Below are 19,140 nucleotides of genomic sequence, written 5' to 3' on the forward strand. Positions count from 1 at the left end.
ATAAAATCAACCAGACATCAATTGTGTTAGCTTTTTGACTTTCACGCCAATAGGAAGTGACTACGTACAATGCCGGAAGTGGGAATTAAGACTAAGCGGGACTTTTAATTTTTACAGCGGTAAAAGCTTTGAATCTTACCCATGCAGTTAAAGTTTTCCACAAGCCGGGTAGGTGATAGTAATACGTTGCCTTATATTCATATTAATTATAGCATGGAGACGAATTTATTGTTTTGTTAATTAACAAAAATAAACCGAGCTAGTAGAAGAAGAACTGACGTTAGAACTAACTTAACTAACGTCACAGCACTTTCCATTTGAAATGAATGCTGGATTAAAGCTGTACCAAACAATTTTGGACTTTTATACGCCCCTGGCAACTCTACATGCCTTTTAATAGGATAATATGTCTGTTATCAGCACAATCAGGTCTGTAAACGAGCAGGCTGGGCTTTGTTTACATTATGTGTTGTGTTGTCAAGTGCTGAACTGTCGGACGGCCATAGTAGTCTAAAACTTGGGAAACATTAAATTACCGCAGTTCTTTGTCTTAATTCTCGTGATCTGAATCAATGACTCAATTTAACATTTATTTCGATGAAGGGACACTCGTTTTTGTTGCCCCATTGTACATAAACATGAAACAATAACACGCTAGGTTGTTGTTAATGTGCTCCGTCACCGTCTGTCATCGATTCTGTTGTGACCTATTCGGTCATGTGACACCGCAGTTATTGTGGGTTTATTCGGTTCTGGGTTTATTGAATTATTTTTGACAGGTTGATATAGACAGAAGCTTGTTCTCAGTCAGTCTGCAGCTTCGTTATGGCTGTTGGAGAGCTCTGTCTAATTGATAAGGATATTTCAAGGTGAGTTTTAACTCATTCTACTTCATATTCAGACTATACTGGATTGTATTTTAAGTACAGTAGTGTTTGATGGTGAGTTCACTGAAGATATTTATTTTTAGTCTACTAGAGGTCCATCTGAACCCCAGCATTTCATCCTTGAATCTTCACTGCAATCGCCTCACTAAGATTGAGGGTTTGATGACAGCTTGGTACATAAGACATCTAGACCTGTCATCCAATCACATCTGTCGTATAGAAGGATTATCTTCCCTGTCCTCTCTGCGCACCCTAAACCTGTCCTGCAACTTAATTTCTAAAGTAGAAGGTAAAGCTCACACTTTTTGAGGCAGAAAATATTACGAATGTTTTTTAGCATTGCAGTATAATTTTGTTGTTGTAAAAAAAAATGGTTAAATGAAATTGTGTCTGATTTGTCTATACAGGTCTATATTTATCTTTATATATCTATATCTGTCTATATTTCAGGACTTAATGGACTAACAAATCTCACAAGACTGAATTTGGCCTACAATCAAATAAATGACCTAACTGGTAGGTTAGATTGCATTTCCATCAAATATGTTAATTCTTGAGTAGTTTTAATTACATTTTTATTACATAGCTCTCTGAATAATTTGACATTTAAGTTAAGAAATGCACACTGCCATACAGAAGTTTGGGGTTGGTAAGATTTTTAAAATGTTTTTATTATTTTACCGAGTCATTTATTCTTGTGATGGCAGAGCTTTATTTTCAACAGCCTTTACATGCTCCTTCAAAAATCATTCTAATATGTTGCATTTGTGCTCATTTAAATGTTTTATACTAATAATGTTGAAAACAGTTGTTTTGCTTAATATTTTTGTGAAAACCATGAAGCATTTGTTTATGATTTTCTTTCAGAATTGGTTTGATCTTTTTTTTACCGATGTTAAAGTCACTTTTGAACTTCAACTTAATGCATCCCTGCTGAATAAAAGTACCTTAATAAGAAAATTTTTACTGATCCTAAATTTTTAACAACAGTAGTGTAGATCACAATTAGACAACTGTGTAGTCATTCTCTGCTCTGTGCTTTTAGGTCTTTTGTATCTCCATGGAGCGGAATACAAACTAAAGTACCTGCAGCTCCACAGTAATCGTTTGGAGAGTATGAACCACCTGCTGCAGTGCATGGTGGGACTGCAGAATCTGAAAGATGTTACTCTTAACAAGGACGGTGCACAGAATCCAATCTGCTCGCTGCCAGGTTTGTTGGAAAATTCCTCCTCTTGACATGTAATGAAATGTGGTGAAAGGTCTGAAATAGTGAAAAAGGAAAGAAAAAGAAAAGAAAAAAGATTTACTAACAGCTTGTGAAAGCGCAAACCCTCTTTTGGTGTTGAAAAAAATGACTGCCCGTTTTTACTGAAGTCGAGACAGTGTATTTTTGCAACTGACCTTATTGCATATGCATTTGTAGAAGTTTCCCTTTCAGACACAAAATTTACGTGAGGAGATTGTTTAAATGAATCATGCAAATGGATTTACTAAGGATTGCACTTGTGAGTTTATAGTATTTGTGCCATTGTTTACCGTCAAAAAAAAAAAGCAGGCCAATGTCATTATTGAAATGATCCAGCTGCGTCTGTGTTCTTTTATTTGCGTGTCGTAAGAGTACACGCAGAATTTTACACTCTCATCAATGCTTTTTTGGAATTGCGCTCTTATATTGATTTGCCCTGTTTAGTAAATCTGGCCCCTTGTATCACTGGTATGTTCTTCCTATGTTTTAGGCTACAGGGAAATGGTTCTTCAATCTCTGCATCAGGTCACCACACTAGATGGAGTAGATCGCCTTGGAAACACAGCTCCTTTAGCAGAGGACAGTCCCATGGATGTTCCTGGTCTTGAGGACTTTCTTGAGTTTCTAATTTCATCAGACACTAGTGTTAAGGGAGAACTGGTAAACTAGTTTTACCATACTTTTTGATTAGCTTTTTAATTAGCTAACCCTAACTTATATATTTATCTGGGGTGGTAGTGAGACACATGCTTATGTTCAGAGTGTTTCTGTATTATGAAGGCAAAGTCAGATGCTCCTCTCACTACTCCACGGATTGATGAAGTCCTGACCCAGTTTCGGAAACGAGGGGGAAAACCAACTGCAGAAAATCAAGAAAATGATCAGCGAATTAAAAAACTAGAGCAGCAGGTTTCCCATCTAATCCAGAAGGTACATTGTGTAAACATTGATTATTACATTTCAGTTATCAGTATTACTTATCAGTATTTAAAAAAAAAAGATTTAGCAATCTATTTTTATGAATGAAAATGTAACATATCAAAATGTTGCAAAAAGTACAAATTCTACATTTGTACCTAGATCCCTACAGGGGCTGGCTTTAACACCAACAGTTCTGTACCTTCTGTGGTACATAAAGCTAAAAGAGACACAGATCAGACATCAGAGAGCGAATGTGACAGTGGAAAAGAGAACCAACGGCATTTCAGAATCCTGTCTCATCCCAGAGGCTCTGCAGGGAAAAAACTGTCTAAGGACACCAAACAATCTGAAAGGTGAAATAACTTACGCACGCACACATACACACACATACACACACACAAACACACAATTTTATATACAGTGTATATGTGCACTTGGTCTCAAACTGAATTTCAAGTGTTTTTTGAGAATTTAGACTTCAGTTGCACAAACACTTATCACAGTTTACTGGATTTGATTAATACTGTAATGTTTACTTCAGCACAGGCCTTAAATTGTGTTTTGAGAGGTTGTTCAAAATATTTACTTGCTGCATTCTTTACCCAATACAAAAGGACTGGATGGTGCATCTAACAAAGGCTTTGCAGTAGTCCAGTAATCAGGGCAGTTTATAAATTGCCTTTGCTCCTCCCACTTAAAATTGCTTGTGCACAAGAATGATTACACTGTCACAAAGTTCATTTAGCTTCATCAAAACCTAAATTTCAGTTAGCACAGAACTAGAGAGAACTACTATTGATGAGTTACAGCACTAATATTTGAATTCATACAACAATGCATCCTTATGTTCATTTAAATTATTTATACTTATATAGTTTTATATTTAATGTAATTTAATAACCTACTAACTCTCACTAGTCCGAAATGGATTTTGTTTCCATTGCAGTGTGACAAATACACAGAAGCAGAAGTCGACCAAACTGGCCGTTGGTGCCCGTAGGAGGACATCAGTCCAGAGCTCTGGGTCTGTTGAAACCATAGAGTCTGTAAAAAACAAAAGCATCAAAGCAAGTCCTAGCAAAAGCTCAACTCAACCTCAAGAGGAAACCTACAGGGTATGCAAACTGCACTGCTCAGGTCCAGCATATTTTTTTATTTTATTTATAAAGCTATTGTAGAAAAAGAGTGCTTGTGTTTTTGCATGCAGGCAATAGTGGAAGAGCGAGACCAGGAGCGGGAGCGGCGCTGGAAGGCAGAGCAGGCTGCAAAGAGACTTACCGAACAGGTCAAGAACCTGCAGACTCAAGCCAGCGAGGAAAAGGACCTGCAGAGTTTGGCCTTACACACCACAGACAGGTGAGGACGAACAGTTCTCTGTTAAAATGGATAGTTTCACTATGTCTCTTCATGTTTATGCCTTTGAATGTGAGTGAAATGTGAATGCAAATTGAGCAGCCCAATTAAGAGTTTTACTGCGGACAGTCAAAGTTATTTTCATTTATGAATTTTTTTATTTTACCGATGAACACAATTAGCTGCAACACTTATTATCTCACTCATATAAACATTCTCTCCCATCAAGGACATCTTAACAATCTCCAGCCGTCCAAGTGTTTGCAGAGATTGTTTGGCTTGATGTATTGCACCTAATTGGTGTCAGCTCCAGCTGAAATGTTGGATCTGAATACACTTGAGTATAATTAAATTTTATTAAAAGTTTCCAGAGACACCACTGCAGGCCCTGATGTATGAAGCTCTGCCATCCCACCTGCAAAGCAGTTTCTGTGGCATGATGATGGCCCTGATATTGTGCTCCAATATTATAGCCCACGCGCTCCCCCTGGTGATAAATCGTAATTATAATGGAGATTAAAGTCATGGTGACAGGCACATGTCTGCTGCAGATCATCAATCAACCCTAATTACCAGCCTCGCAGCTTTCTGCTCCTAATGATTCTCACTTCACTGTCCAGTATCTGTTTTGTTAACTCTTAATCTGCTGAGTGTGTGTAAATAACAGTGAATATGACAGTGTCCTATTTTAAATGTCATCAAACAGAAGTTTTAATGTGTAATTCACTTATGGCTATAGTGCAGTGTGTCGGAGCTGTGGCCTAGTGGGTAATGGCGACATGTTGATGCAGATGTGTGTTTGAATCCGGTTGAAATTGATTTTTTCCAGATCACTTTCAGTCATCTCTGTAATGTCCTATTAATAAACTTTGTCAATGAACCCATTTAATTAATTTAATACAAATTTGATAGACTTTGATACATCATTTGATACACTTTGATACACTGTTCAAAATTAGTAATGTCAATATTAAAAATTGGTATTAATATAATGAATACTTTTATTTAGCAAGGTCATACTTAAGCATTAGTCTATTTAAATTCTTTTTTTTTTTGGGCCGGGCAATGTAAATTAAATTACAAAACATACATCAAATAAAATCCTCAGTGAGCATAAGAGACTTCTTTCAAAAACAAAACAAAAAATCTTACCAACCGCAAATGTATGAATGGTGGTGTACATGAATGCACGGTGAAACATAATGATTATTCAAAATATTTTGTGAGAAATGAGATCTGTTTTTGTCCTTAAGGCTGAAGGAGTTGTTGTTAAAAGAGCGCTCTGATCGGGCAGGATTGCAGACTCGTTTGCAGGAGTTGGAGGAGAGGTACAGGTCAACGTTACAACAGCTGGAGCAGCTGCGCAACAGGGAAGATCAACACAAGAGGGCGCTGCACAGTCTGAAGGACAGCATGACCCAAGCAGAGGCTCTTCAGGAACAACAGCGTGCAGAAGAGGTAGAGTATCATTTGCAGCCCATGGATGTGTCCCAAATTCAGTAGTTGAGAGAGTTTCATAGCATAAACTGAGTGCTCCAATTTAGTGTATGATCTACAAGGTTTAAGAGTTGACTTGGTTCATGTCTGAACCACGAATCCAGTCTTCATTGACCTAACAAGAACTGTTCCTACTTACTAGAATGACTCTGAAATGTAAAGAGCAATTTTTGTAAAATGTAAAAAAAACATTTTCCAATTTCTTTTTGACATTTTGAATCCTTTGAATTGAGAGAAACATTTTTCACATGACCTTTTGCATGTGTTTGAATGGCTACCATTGGAAAGCTGCTTGAAGTACCACTTGCGCAGAAAAAGACTGCTATATTATTTCAGATGAAGAGGACTCAGGAGTTAGGGAATAAAGCATCCGCCTTAAAAAGGGAAGTTGAAATACTCCGCGCATCAGCACGACAGCACAAAGAGAAGCTGCAGCATTTGCATGAACTTTTGGCCTCCAGAGAGGAGATGCACAGGTAAACAAGCACCACATGGAATCATGTCCATTATCATTTTCTTAGTCGTTGTAAGAGTGACTGTATGAAAATTGTTTCGTTTACCAAACAGGAAATTTCAACTGTTTCATCTTGCACCTGTTTGACTGTTTAACTTTGTGGGACAGGAAAGAGCTTGCAACCCGACTGCTTCCTGGTGGGACTGAGTTTAAGGAGGCTGTAGAGAAAGAGGTGGCAGCGACAGAGCAGAGATTTGCCCAGAAACAGGCTGATTTGGAACAGAAGATCACTGATTCTAGAAGACAGTATGCTGCTCTAGAGGATGAATTTCGTATTGCTCTTACCATTGAGTCAAAGCGTTTCTCAGAGGTAAATCTAAATGTGAGGTAAAATTTTTAGTCTCATTAGAATAAAATATATAAATATATTTTGTGATTTTACATTTTATTTTGAAATTGATTCTAAATTTGAAGTCATGGGGTGAACATGTAAATGTATTGTATTTAGAATTAGCTTTCATTTGTACATTTTCAGTTTTCATTTTCATGTTTCTTGTGACCCTACAGAGGACAAGCGGTTTTGGAGAATAGATAGATGGATTTACATTTTTGTTTAATTTTTAGTAATGTTGCTGCATTTGTCATATATATATATATATATATATATATATATATATATATATATATATATATTTCATTTCATTTATTTTCTATTCTCTCTTTTCATGGTAATGCAACACGAAATACCACAAAAACAATTTAACAAATCAAACCAACACAAAGTACATTCCATGACAAAGAAAAGAACAGGAGTAGGATGAAGAAAAAAATCTTATAAGCTCCTACCCCATTCCTATAAACAAAATTCACAAATTAGATGACCTCACCAACATAAAATGACAAACAACAGAAAACTTAAAGAAAAAGAAAAAAAATATATATACATGCACATACACATACATATACGACAAGCCCAAACCAGATATAATCTACCTTCAATTATAACACATTTTTCTCTCTTTGTCTATTATTATTATAATTAATATTATTATTATTATCTATTAATACTGATTCTGCTTACATGATACTAGATAAACAATATATATACAGTATATATATATATATATATATATATATATATATATATATATGAAGAGTTCAGATGCAAAAGGCTCTAAATGCCATTTGAAATTTTCTTCTAAAATGACCATTTTTATCAAGCTTGTATATTTAAGTTCAGTAATTTCACTTAAATGACAATTAATAGGTAATCTTCATTGCCATTTAAGTGAAATTACTGAACTTAAATATACAGGCTTGATAAAAATGATCATTTTAGAAGAAAATTTCAAATGGCACTTAGAGGCTTTTGCATCTGAACTCTTCATATATATATTAAATGGTTTAGATTTTACAGTATTTCAGTTAAGTAGTTTTAGTTTAGTTAAGTATTTTGAGTGTGTGTTCCTGGTAAAGCATATGTAATAGAAACTAAAATGTTTGGGCCTCATGAGGAAAACGGCTTTTTTTGAAAATGTAAAAATGCAGAAAGTTTTGTAATGGATAGATAGAGTTTAATATGCATTTTTTTTTAGTAAAAAAAAATCATTATGTCTATGGAAAGTCCCCTTAAAACATGGAAACCCAACGTGTGTGTGTGTGTGTGTGTGTTCTCTAGGTCAAGGAAGGGTTTGATCAGGTGTCTGCAGAACTCTTAGAAGTGAAGTCAAGCCTCAGCCAGTCTCAGCAGAAAGAGAAGCAGTCAGCCTCTCTGGTGCAGGAACTCACAGCTATGGTAAAAGAACAGAAAACACGAATTACTGAGATACTCAAAGCCAAAAAAGAAGCTGCCATTGAATTCAAGGTAAGACCAATTTTTTTTTTTTTAAATATATATATATATATATATATAATTGATTTTGTTTTTCTTAATGGAAATCGACATCATTATCATGTCTAGAAATGTAGCCAGGTGTTTTTTTTATTATCGAATGGTTGTGATTTTAATCATTTCATAGAAAGTGCCTCATAAATCACATTATGCTCTGTTTTGCATGTTAGGCCCGTGTGCAGTCATTGGAATCCAGGTTAGAGGATGATAAACAACTTAACCTACAGGTGGAGCTACTGAAGAAAGACAAATCAAAGCTGATCTCCCAGCTAACTGCACAAGAGTCTGTCATAGATGGACTACGGGCAGAGAGGAAGATCTGGGGCCAGGAACTTGCACAGCAAGGTACAGTACATTTGTACAGGATGCAGATGCAGTCTTTTGTATTTGAACTAAGTTTTGTGTTTGTCCTGTTGCTTAGGTGCATCCTTAGCACAGGACCGTGGTCGACTGGAGGCCAGAATTGAGGTTTTGTTTAACGAATTGGAATCACAGAAGAAGCAGAATGAGAGAAACAATGATGCACTCAGGATTAAAGCTAAGATTGTTGATGACCAGACAGAGACAATTCGTAAACTAAAAGAGGTTAAGTCCTACTCACTCAAAAAACTATAATCTAAGATATAAATTAAGGCTGTCAATTGATTATAATTTTGTTATTAATTCATTATTACAATTGCATGATGTGTTTATGAATTAATTAATCATATTATCCACCAATATGCCATCAGTGCCATTTTTATAAGATAACATTTCAAGTTAAACAGTTCAACTTTTCAAAATGCTTTTCAATACATCTTTAATTGGTTCTGTGGTAAGACATTCTCAATAATGCATTTTAGTCAGGATTAGGCTTAAAGGGATAGTTCACCCAAAATTGTCATCATTTACTCCTATCATGTTGTTCCAAATCTGTGTGAGTTTCTTTATTTTGTTGAACACAAATGAAGATCTTTTTTTCCATATGAATGGAGCGGTTCAGTTTAAATTTTCTGAAGAAACTCGATCGCATTATGTGATGAACAGATTGAATTTAGGCTTTTATTCTCATATAAATATTGATCAGCGAACATAAACAGAAGAAAACTCAAACAAACCTGCTTGACGTGCAAGAACAAACCACTTGCTTCGTAACACAAGAATGTACTTAATTTGGTTCTCGCACTTCAAGCGAACATGCTTTATCTTCCATTTACCACAACTGATGTGCGAGTTGATAAATGTTTATATGTGAATAAAAGCAAATAAAAGTGATCGTGTCTCTTCAGAAAAAATTGACTAAACTGCTTAATTAAGATGGATTAGTTTTAAAATAGTGTCAGTTGCATAGCTGTCTAAGGAGGGACAGAAATCGCTCAGATTTCATCAAAAGATCTTAATTTGTTTTCCAAAGATGAATGGGGTTAGGGGTTTGGAACGACAAGAGGGTAATTAATGAGAGAATTTTCATTTTTGGGTGAACTATCCCTTTAAGCCTTTTCTGTAAAATCAGGGGCAGCCTATATACATTATTTTACCCCAAACTTTTGAACGGTAGTGTAATTTTGTGTTAATTTAATGCATTAAATACTAAAATGTGTGATATTGCCATTAATTACCATTAATATTTTCATCACCTAACTCATTTTTTCTACAATATTGCTTCTAGGCATTGCTGGAACGAGATGAGCAGATCCGTAGATTCCGTGATGAGAGTGTGCAGGACCAGCGAAAGCTGAAGCAGCAGCTGGAGGAGGAAATGGCCTCTGCAGTGGAGCTCAGAGACAGAGTGGAGCAGCTCAGTTTCAGGAAGGAGGAGCTGAAACAGCAGCTCCTTGATAAAGAGGTGGAGCTTGATGAGGTTAAAGAGACATACAGGTACGGGATAATAATAATCACCAATATGTTATGATTCCAAGCTGTAACCCTCACTTACTGCGCACTAAAATGTTGTTGTTTTAAAGGTATACTCCACTTTTTTTGGAAGTAGGCTCATTTTACAACTCCCCCAGAGTTAAACAGTCAATTTTTTCCATTTTTGAATCCATTAGGCCGATTTTCTGATATTTAGAAGAATATCAGTAACCAGACAGTTTCTGGTCTCATTGACTTCAATAGTAGGAAAAAAATATACTATGGAATTCAATGAGACCAGAAACTGTCTGGTTACTGATATTCTTCTAAAAATCAGAAAATCGGCTGAATGGATTCGAAAACGGTAAAACTCGACTGTTTAACTCTGGGGGAGTTGTAAAATGAGCCTATTTCCAAAAAAAAAGTGGAGTATCCCTTTAAAGGCTGGCTGCTGGTGTCTGCTGCACTCCATCACAGATATAATTCTTTAAATTCAACAGCTATGCAAAATACACTAATGTATTAAACTTTTGCAGGACCTCAAGTAAGAAATGGCAGGAAAAGGCGGAACTGTTGAACAGGCTCGAGAGCCAGGTGAAGCGAATGAAGGATGGTTTTGATTCCAAAGAGAGAACACTGTTGGAGGAAAGGGAAAAAGCATCACAAGCACAAATGTATGAGATGGGCAGCAGGTCCTAATTTGGCCAATGTAGTATAGATTTGATACATTTAAAACTGATTTATGTTTTTTTTAGAGCGGCAGTGGAGAAGCTTCACTCTGTGGACGATGCCTTCCGTAGACAACTGGAGAGTCTACAAGCTTCCCATCAGGCGGAACTACTTCATCTTGCGAATGACAAACAGAAACAGATAGAAAAGGCCAATCAGAAGGTATTACTGCCACTGTAACAAGTTATCATTTCAGTATTGATTCATTAAATGCATAGTGTTAGTGCTGTGCTGTCACGTTCAGACAGACTGCTTGACTAAAATGAACAGATGTAGAATGAGTTGTTTTTATTTATCTCCTAATGAATGACTGATGCTTGAACAGCACTCTTCCTTTAGTCCAAATTTCTCTTTCTGTAACCACAGGTGCTCCAGGTGGAGGAGGAAATGCGCCAGCTGCTTGAGGAAACTGAGAGTAATAAAAGGGTAATGGAGGAGAAAATGAGACGCCTCACACAAGTGCTGAAAGACTTCTGACCTACCATTACAAACCAAAAGACAAAATACTTGAAGATGCCTTATGTCTTATATAAGAAGACGTGTGTCACTTATGCCCCTAAGTTTGACTGCAAACATGAACACATCCTGAAATAATTGTACTTATGAGAGTCCAGACTACTGTGTTTAACTATTTTTGGCTTTGTTTCACATTACATAAATACTAAATGGCTGTGAACTGACTGTAACTGTGCATTTTGTTTTCTTTTAATGATAAAACATTAATTATATTATATATATATTTTTGTGTGTGTGTGTGTATATATATATATATATATATATATATATATATACTTTTTTTGTAAAGCTGTTTTTCCTTCAACATACAGCATCATAAAATGCACTTTTAATATAACATCTCCTTTTTATTAACTTTTCTGTTTAAATTTTAATTAAATTATAAACTCGGCGTTCCGTATTTATTTTTTTTTGTGTGTGTGTGAGGAGAATAACTACATAAAACATTAATTATATTATTTTTGTGTGTGTGTGTGTATGTATATATATATATATATATATATATATATAAACTTTTTTGTAAAGCTGTTTTTTCCTTCTACATACAGCATCATAAAATGCACTTTTAATATAACATCTCCTTTTTATTAACTTTTCTGTTTAAATTTTAATTAAATTATAAACTCGGTGTTATTCCGTATTTTTTTTGTGTGTGTGTGTGTGTGAGGAGAATAACTACATTTTAAAACATTTTATTGGCACGAACCTCTGGTTCGCTCAACTAACTGAAGACGTTGTCATAGTAACAGTAATCCAACGTCATTTCCTCTCATTTAAAAACCCTCGAGCCATCAGTAGTAGAAGTGTAGCCTGAGGTAAATAAGTGCAAGAGATGATTGTTGCTCCCCTTCACAGCCACCAGCTAAACTGAGGTCGACCTCCATACCTCTAAACGGGACAAAGAGGGTGTTTTTGAATTACACCGGGCGTTTGGGTGGTATGGCTGAGTCGAACAGCGCGAGTTTTCCTCACACGACACCGAACGGGTCCAGTCGCCATGAGAAGAGTTTGGGTCTCCTCACAGTCAAGTTCGTTACTCTGCTTCAAGAGGCCAAAGATGGAGTGCTCGATCTCAAAGTGGTGGGTTAAATACAATTACGAGTGGCAGAATGAATGAACGAAGTGGATGAATTAAAGTAACGTTAATTAAATTGCACAAAGAAACTTTACCTGAGTGGACCTTCGCCGAGTTTTGAGGCTCTTACATGTATAATTAATGAGTGTTTGGCTCGTAGTTAATTAAAAGTGTTAAAGAGCGAACAGAAATGGCGTGTTATTGTGTCAGAGAGGGACTTTTGAACAGAAAACCCGTGGGATTCTTGCAGCAGGTGTTTGTTACCTGTCGCTTGAGGCAGCAGAGACGCACTGTGTGAACTCATTGGAGACCATTTTTATTTATTATCATTTATTTTTTTTTACCTGCTACTTTCCGCTAAAATAGTATAAAAGGGGGCCCTAAACTCTTATAAAAATTTCAACCAATGGGAGTTGCTTTTAAATAATTATTTAAATAAAAGATTTTATTCAAAATAAACAAATAAAAAACGATTTATTGGTAAAATCTAAATCCATTTAGCACTACTTTGTGTCTCTTCTTTTAAAAATGTAATGGACCAAAGTCTGTAGTATTCATATGCATATAATGTGTATGCATTTTGTTACTTTCCATCATATTCCCATCAACCATCATACAAGAACAGATGGGGTCAGTTTGACCAGCTCTATATTTATCAAGATGGCACTCGTTCTCCTCTGCTAACAGTTGAGAGCTACAGTAATATCCCAACAACCCGAACTACTGTTATGTGTTGTTACAAGCTATAAATTACAATTGGTCCCCTAAATAGCCAGTTCCTGTCTTCTGATTGGACAGTCTCTGATAATTACATTGTGATTTTCATAGGCTGCAGACAGTTTGGCAGTCAAACAGAAGAGGAGAATCTACGACATCACCAATGTTCTGGAAGGTATTGGACTCATTGAAAAAAAGACCAAAAACACTATTCAGTGGAAGTGAGTACAAAGATTAAGAAAGTTATCCATGTGCTACCAAATGTTGATTTTTACTGAGACTATATTTATCTAAATTGCTTTCCTTATGTGATTATACTGTATTTTGTGTTGCTCGTGATGCATGCTCAGTGTGATATACTTCCATTGTTTAATTCTCTAATGCAGTTTCTTTATTATCTAATTTAGAGGGGAGAGTTCAGGCTGCCAGCCTCCGGAAGTTCTCGAGCAGGTGGAAGTTCTCAAGGCAAATATTGCTGATCTAGAGATTCAAGAGAGAGAGCTGGACATGCAGAAAGCGTGTCTGCAACAAAGCATCAAGCACCTGAATGAAGACTCCTCCAGCTGCAGATATCCTTACTGTCAGTGTATGAGCCAGAAATAGTTTTTTTTTTTTCTTATTCTCATCTGATATTATTCCATTTTTGGGTGGTTCCCCAGGTAATTAACAGTCCCAGAAAACGCTATTGTCAGAGGAGTGACATAATTACATGTTGAATGCTATCCTTCCTGGTCCTTGTTGGGTATTTGAGTGGCCCTAGTCCAGTTTTTCCAGTCTCTAGTATACTGTGGTTCATGGTAGAGTTTCATAACCCTCACCCCACCAGTTATTCCTCTTTGGATTAAACTTGCCGTGGTTTATGTACAGTCCAGCCATCTCAAAACGTACATTGACATGATTATGGAAAAAATATAGGAGGATTTTTTTTAAATATTAATTTATGTTTGCTTTCAAAACTTTTGTGTTCTATCAGAAATATTGCCTTTCTCAGAGACAATCTGTCAGAGAATTTTTTTTCTTTGAAATGTACAAAACGATTGGCGATGCAATGCATTACCCCATTGGTATATGTTCCTTAGAATTGTTTACGTACAGCTATGTGACACATGAGGACATATGTGATGCGTTTGGTGGGGATACTCTTCTAGCTGTCATGGCACCATCAGGGACACAACTGGAGGTCCCAGTGCCGGAGATGGTATGTTACACCAACCTTGAGCATAATTTATCTTTATTGAAAATGTTTAATAAAACTTTTGTTTTGTACATTTATACGAAATAGGTGTTAGTTTGCTCTTTTTTGTGTTTTTTGTCTGTTTATAATCTCCATGCTTTTTTCGTTGACTCAGGGCCACAATGGTCAGAAGAAATACCAGGTGAACTTGCGAAGTCACACGGCTCCCATCCAAGTGATGCTGATAAACAGAGAGACGAGCTGCTCCAAGCCTGTTGTTGTCTCAGTTCCACCTCTAGACGACATTTCTGCCATGCCGACTCCTCCTAGTACTCCAGCAGGGCTGCAGAGATTCCCCATCTCCTCAGCCGAGCTCTGTGATCTGAAGCGCGGGCCGCTCAAAAGCCCCGCTGCAGAGCACCAACTCACTCCGTCCTCCACGTCCCCTGATATGCATATGGGTACTGCTTTCATACTGGCCCTATTCCTTACTAAATGATTGATATTTATAGCACCAGTCATTGGATTGTGAAACAAATACATATATTTAACAATGAACAATTTATGCATCACCTTTAAATACATGTGAGAATATATATTAGTGAATATAAATGTATATTTCCATTAAAAATGTTTTTTTTTTTTTTTTGGTGAAATCTCATGCTTGCTAAGGCTGCATTCAATGATCAAAAAATATTACAATTTTAAAGATTTCTAATTCAATATATTTTAAAATGTAATTTCTTGTATTATATCAGTCTTTAGTGTCATGATCCTTCAGAAATCATTCTAATATGCTGATTTGATGATCCAGAAAAATGTTATCAATGTTGAATTTAAACTGCTATATATTTTCAGGATTCTCAGATGAGTAGGAAGTTCAAAAGAACACTTTAAACTGAATAACATAATTAATTTCTAAAAAAAAAACTAAAAAAAAACGTTTGAATTGTAGAGTTTATGATAATTTTTCTACAGTATTTTAACAGTTACAATTTCTACCTCTTTTCTACCCTTTTTATTTGATTTATTTTATAAAGAATGCCACCCTGAGTCTCCTGCCAGTCAGTGTTTGCTGATGCAGGGCTCTCTAGGTGGACCTGAAGAACAGCAGAGGGACATGGGTGGTCAGGATCTGCAGTCCATGCTGGAAGAAATGAGGGATGAGAGAGAAGGTAACATGGATGCATTATGCCAACAGACAAAATATATTTTTGTATTTTTAAGTGAACTTCAAGGAGATGCATCTCTTAATTTACTCTTGTCTTTTTTTTCCTTTTCCTCCAGGTGTTTCTAACCTCATTGATGAATTGATGTCTTCAGATGGTAAGTTCTTAAAATATTTTCCAACCATTTATTTGTGTCAGTGTTTGCCTTCTGCACAGCCCCCTTGTGGCCACACAGAACAGCTTCCTTTGGTTATATTTGTTCTGGCTTGAAGCAAGTTCACTGCTGACCTTATCAATTAATCATATAGCTAGTAGTGCATATAAATCTTTTTAATATGTTCTGACTCTTGACAAAACAGCTGAGTGATGGTTCTTCTCAAGGCTTCTTTCTCCTATGCCTGCCAGTTTTTCTCTATCACTTTTGCCTTTGGCTTGTGTTACGGCATTAATCCCTGTTATGCAGTCATGAGAGCGCTGTTATGCACAACCTTTTTTGACATCGATAATAAGAAATACTTAAGAAATAAATTAGCATATACAAATGATTTCTGAAGGATCATGTGAAACTGAAGAAGAGTATTGATGCAGGAAATTCAGCTTTGCCATCACAGGAATAAATTACATTTTAAAATGTATTAAAATAGAAAACAGTTGTTTAAAATTACTGTTTATAATGCCTTGGTGGGCATAAGATAGATTTAAAAACAACAACTTTAGGATTTTTTGATTTGTGTACTTTTATTGATGCGTTTTTTTTTTGTACATTCATATTGGATGAACTCAATCTGCTCTGTGATAACTTTTTTTTTATTTTTATGTTTACCACTGTAGTTTTCCCCTTGCTAAGACTTTCACCTAACCCTGGTGTGGATTACAATTTCAACCTTGATGACAACGAGGGAGTCTGCGACCTTTTTGATGTGCAGATTCTTAATTATTAAAGCATGATTCATGCCACATCGATTGACACTTGCTTTCATAGGACAAAAGCAAAGGTAATGAGTCCCCCCCCCCCCCCACACACACACACACACCCCACACCCCCACCTCACTGCCAACGGCTGCATTCCTGCCTCAGCGCCTGCTCCTTGAACCTTGGCTTGCACTCAGTTTCACATTCATTTACATTTCATCAGCTTAGGTTTGCAAGTCTTTAACAGCTTTATCCTGTCTGCCTTCAACCATGACTAATATTTAAGAGGAAGAAAAGAAACTCCTCCCACCTAAACTTTAGACACTTGTGTGTCTATTGTGATTTTGTTTTATACAGTCGTTAGTTTGTTTTCAGTTTTGTGACTTCACTCATTGTTCCTGATGAGTGATGGTGTAATTCATAAAGGTAAATGGAGGGCAGTTTAAATGTAATCTGAGAAATTAAAACCACCCAAACATGACACGTTGTTGGAACATGTGCCTTAAGATCATCTTTTTGTTCCTTGTTTTTGCCCTTTCTGTGCCAACCTGTCTTATTGTTGTTGTTCTTAGCACATATTGTAAGCAGGAGCTCTACAATGTGACATAAAAATGTATAATATAATTTAACAGCTCACACAAAGATATTTGAGTGGCTTGATTATTTGTCTATTTAATCACAACACTAATTATTTGAATGTTGGTTAGTTTTGTAGTCTATTGATAGAAACACTGACTTTCAACTGTGCATATTTATATTGGAGTTTACTTGTACTGGAGTTTTTTATGTCATTGTCAACTGTCATGTTGGAATATTACTATGTTGTTCACCTTTTTTTTATATTGTTATCCTATTGCAAATTGCAATCCTACCTAATTTAAAAGGGGAATTAATATAATTTGTACTGTAGTGTTCTTGGTTTAGAGGACATAAAGATGTTAAACTGCCTTGGAGAATCTGTTTATACATTTCACAAGATTGGGCCTTATGCAGTTTTTTTTCTATTATTGTAAGTAACTTTATTTTCTCTGGTTTCTAATCAAGAGCAATGTTTTTGTTCTGTTGCACTTTTTTAACCAAAGTTTTATATATGTAAAATATCTAACTATATATATATATATAAAAAAAACACTTGCTTTTGCTCAAGTATAGTGATCATTCGTTTTGTTTGGAATCTCGTCATGGAAAATAAACGTATTTGTTTATAACACTGCAATAACACGCATAAAGCATTCTTTTGGCTTGTCAAAATCTATCCATCTATTCCTCTTTTACCTTATTTTCAGTAGATCCCTTAATTATTTTCCCCATCTCTTTCTTTTACTAAAATGTTTACACACGGCATTGGTAATTTTAGCAACAGTTTTTTAAATTCAACTTACAGAAAATGTAATACTCTTTTTAAATTGACTAAAGATTGTGGCCATATCGAACCAGAAAAGTGTAGTGAAGTACAGTTTAACCCTATAAAGTCAACTGGATCATACATCTTTAATGAAGATTCTATAAAGAAAACATAAATAAATACTTTGTTGACAGTGCATTATATTATATTGTATATTTAATAATTCAAGATAAAAATTTACTGGACTTATCCATAATTTTTTTATGTATCAAATATACAACAGGTGCAAAAATGAGCATTGATCTAATTTAGACATTCGATTGACAACTGTATTTTAATTAAGTAGTCTGTTATAAAAATCTCATTGATTTACTTTACAAGCTGTCAGAATTACATCTTACTTTTTGGTCCTTTAAATAACGTGTGCCAAACTTAGTTTTTCAGTGATTTTTGGGATGCTGTGAATATCGTGAAAGAAAGATCCTACGTGTTTACTTGGGGTTTGTTTGGATTGTGCAGCTGGAGTTAATGCGGATGCTATGTCACCCCTGTGACCCATAGGAATTGGCCAAGATTTCTCTTGATTGCTGCTCTTTTTCTCCTCAAATTCTTTAAAGCATCTTTGAACATTTTAAAACTAGGCATTTCTGTAGGATTGAAAAACAAACTGCATGGAAACTTTTAAAACAGAAAAGGTGAACATACTAAATTGTAAAAATTGCCAAATGAAAAACACTGATAAATTTAAAGATTGAAAACGATATTCTTTTGTACAGAAAAGTTACGTCCAAAGCATTATAAAGCCTTATGAAAAATCATATTCTTTATAAATGATACATTTTGGGGGTTAAGAAAATGTCTTCCTTTAGGCCAAATCTAAATCTTGTTCTGATATTCATCCACAGAGCATTTATTTGAGATATCTGAGGAACAATAAAGGATATCTGGACTGAAATACTTGATTCTGATTGGTAAATAGTGGCATTTATTACACGGCTTTGTGGAAGACTTTGTGCCGTCCAGTGTTATCCCCTGATAAAAACCACTAAAAACACAGGTTCGCCCGCCAAATTATCCCCACCCTAGAATTTAGGCACAACACCTGTTCCGGTTCTCTTATCATCACTGAAGTCGGCAGAAGTTTTGCGTTTGCTGAGTAAGCTAATACTAGTAGTCTAATAATATGCTACTAATAATAGTCAGTATTTAAAAGTCAATATTTTGTGTATAGTTACTCATTAAATTAGCCCTATGTCATCCTGTTGCCTATTGCGGACTCGCTCTCTCCCGTTTCATTAAAAACGCAGCAGCTGCCATTTTACCACTATGTTTTGTACACTGTAATGGATTACACTGATAAATATAACAAACAGGTTTAAAACAGTTTAATCTCAAATCAGTATCTCTTATCCTTATT

General features: G+C 35.6%; 2 protein-coding genes across 2 annotated transcripts; both read left to right on the top strand.

The window, feature by feature from the left end:
• Positions 1 to 57: 57 nt before the first annotated feature.
• lrrcc1 (leucine rich repeat and coiled-coil centrosomal protein 1) lies at positions 58 to 11,495 on the top strand. The gene is made up of 20 exons (XM_039677690.2): positions 58 to 168; positions 780 to 869; positions 971 to 1,176; positions 1,338 to 1,403; positions 1,933 to 2,100; positions 2,627 to 2,796; positions 2,917 to 3,066; positions 3,217 to 3,410; positions 4,004 to 4,172; positions 4,265 to 4,413; positions 5,664 to 5,868; positions 6,244 to 6,383; positions 6,530 to 6,731; positions 8,040 to 8,225; positions 8,423 to 8,597; positions 8,674 to 8,837; positions 9,901 to 10,109; positions 10,622 to 10,759; positions 10,841 to 10,976; positions 11,181 to 11,495. Exons 2-20 carry the CDS (start codon positions 826 to 828, stop codon positions 11,289 to 11,291), a joined length of 2,982 nt encoding a protein of 993 aa, XP_039533624.2. The 5' UTR covers positions 58 to 168; positions 780 to 825; the 3' UTR covers positions 11,292 to 11,495.
• A 588-nt stretch (positions 11,496 to 12,083) lies between these two features.
• Positions 12,084 to 17,594, top strand: e2f5 (E2F transcription factor 5). Its single transcript, XM_039675784.2, has 8 exons — positions 12,084 to 12,410; positions 13,234 to 13,343; positions 13,530 to 13,691; positions 14,212 to 14,320; positions 14,472 to 14,757; positions 15,337 to 15,471; positions 15,584 to 15,622; positions 16,297 to 17,594. The coding sequence occupies exons 1-8, from the start codon at positions 12,270 to 12,272 to the stop codon at positions 16,404 to 16,406; spliced, it is 1,092 nt and encodes a 363-aa protein (XP_039531718.2). The 5' UTR covers positions 12,084 to 12,269; the 3' UTR covers positions 16,407 to 17,594.
• Positions 17,595 to 19,140: the final 1,546 nt, after the last annotated feature.

This window comes from Pimephales promelas, chromosome 5 (assembly GCF_988280905.1).
Source record: "Pimephales promelas chromosome 5, fPimPro1.hap1.1, whole genome shotgun sequence".
NCBI classification, from domain to species: Eukaryota; Metazoa; Chordata; class Actinopteri; order Cypriniformes; family Leuciscidae; genus Pimephales; species Pimephales promelas.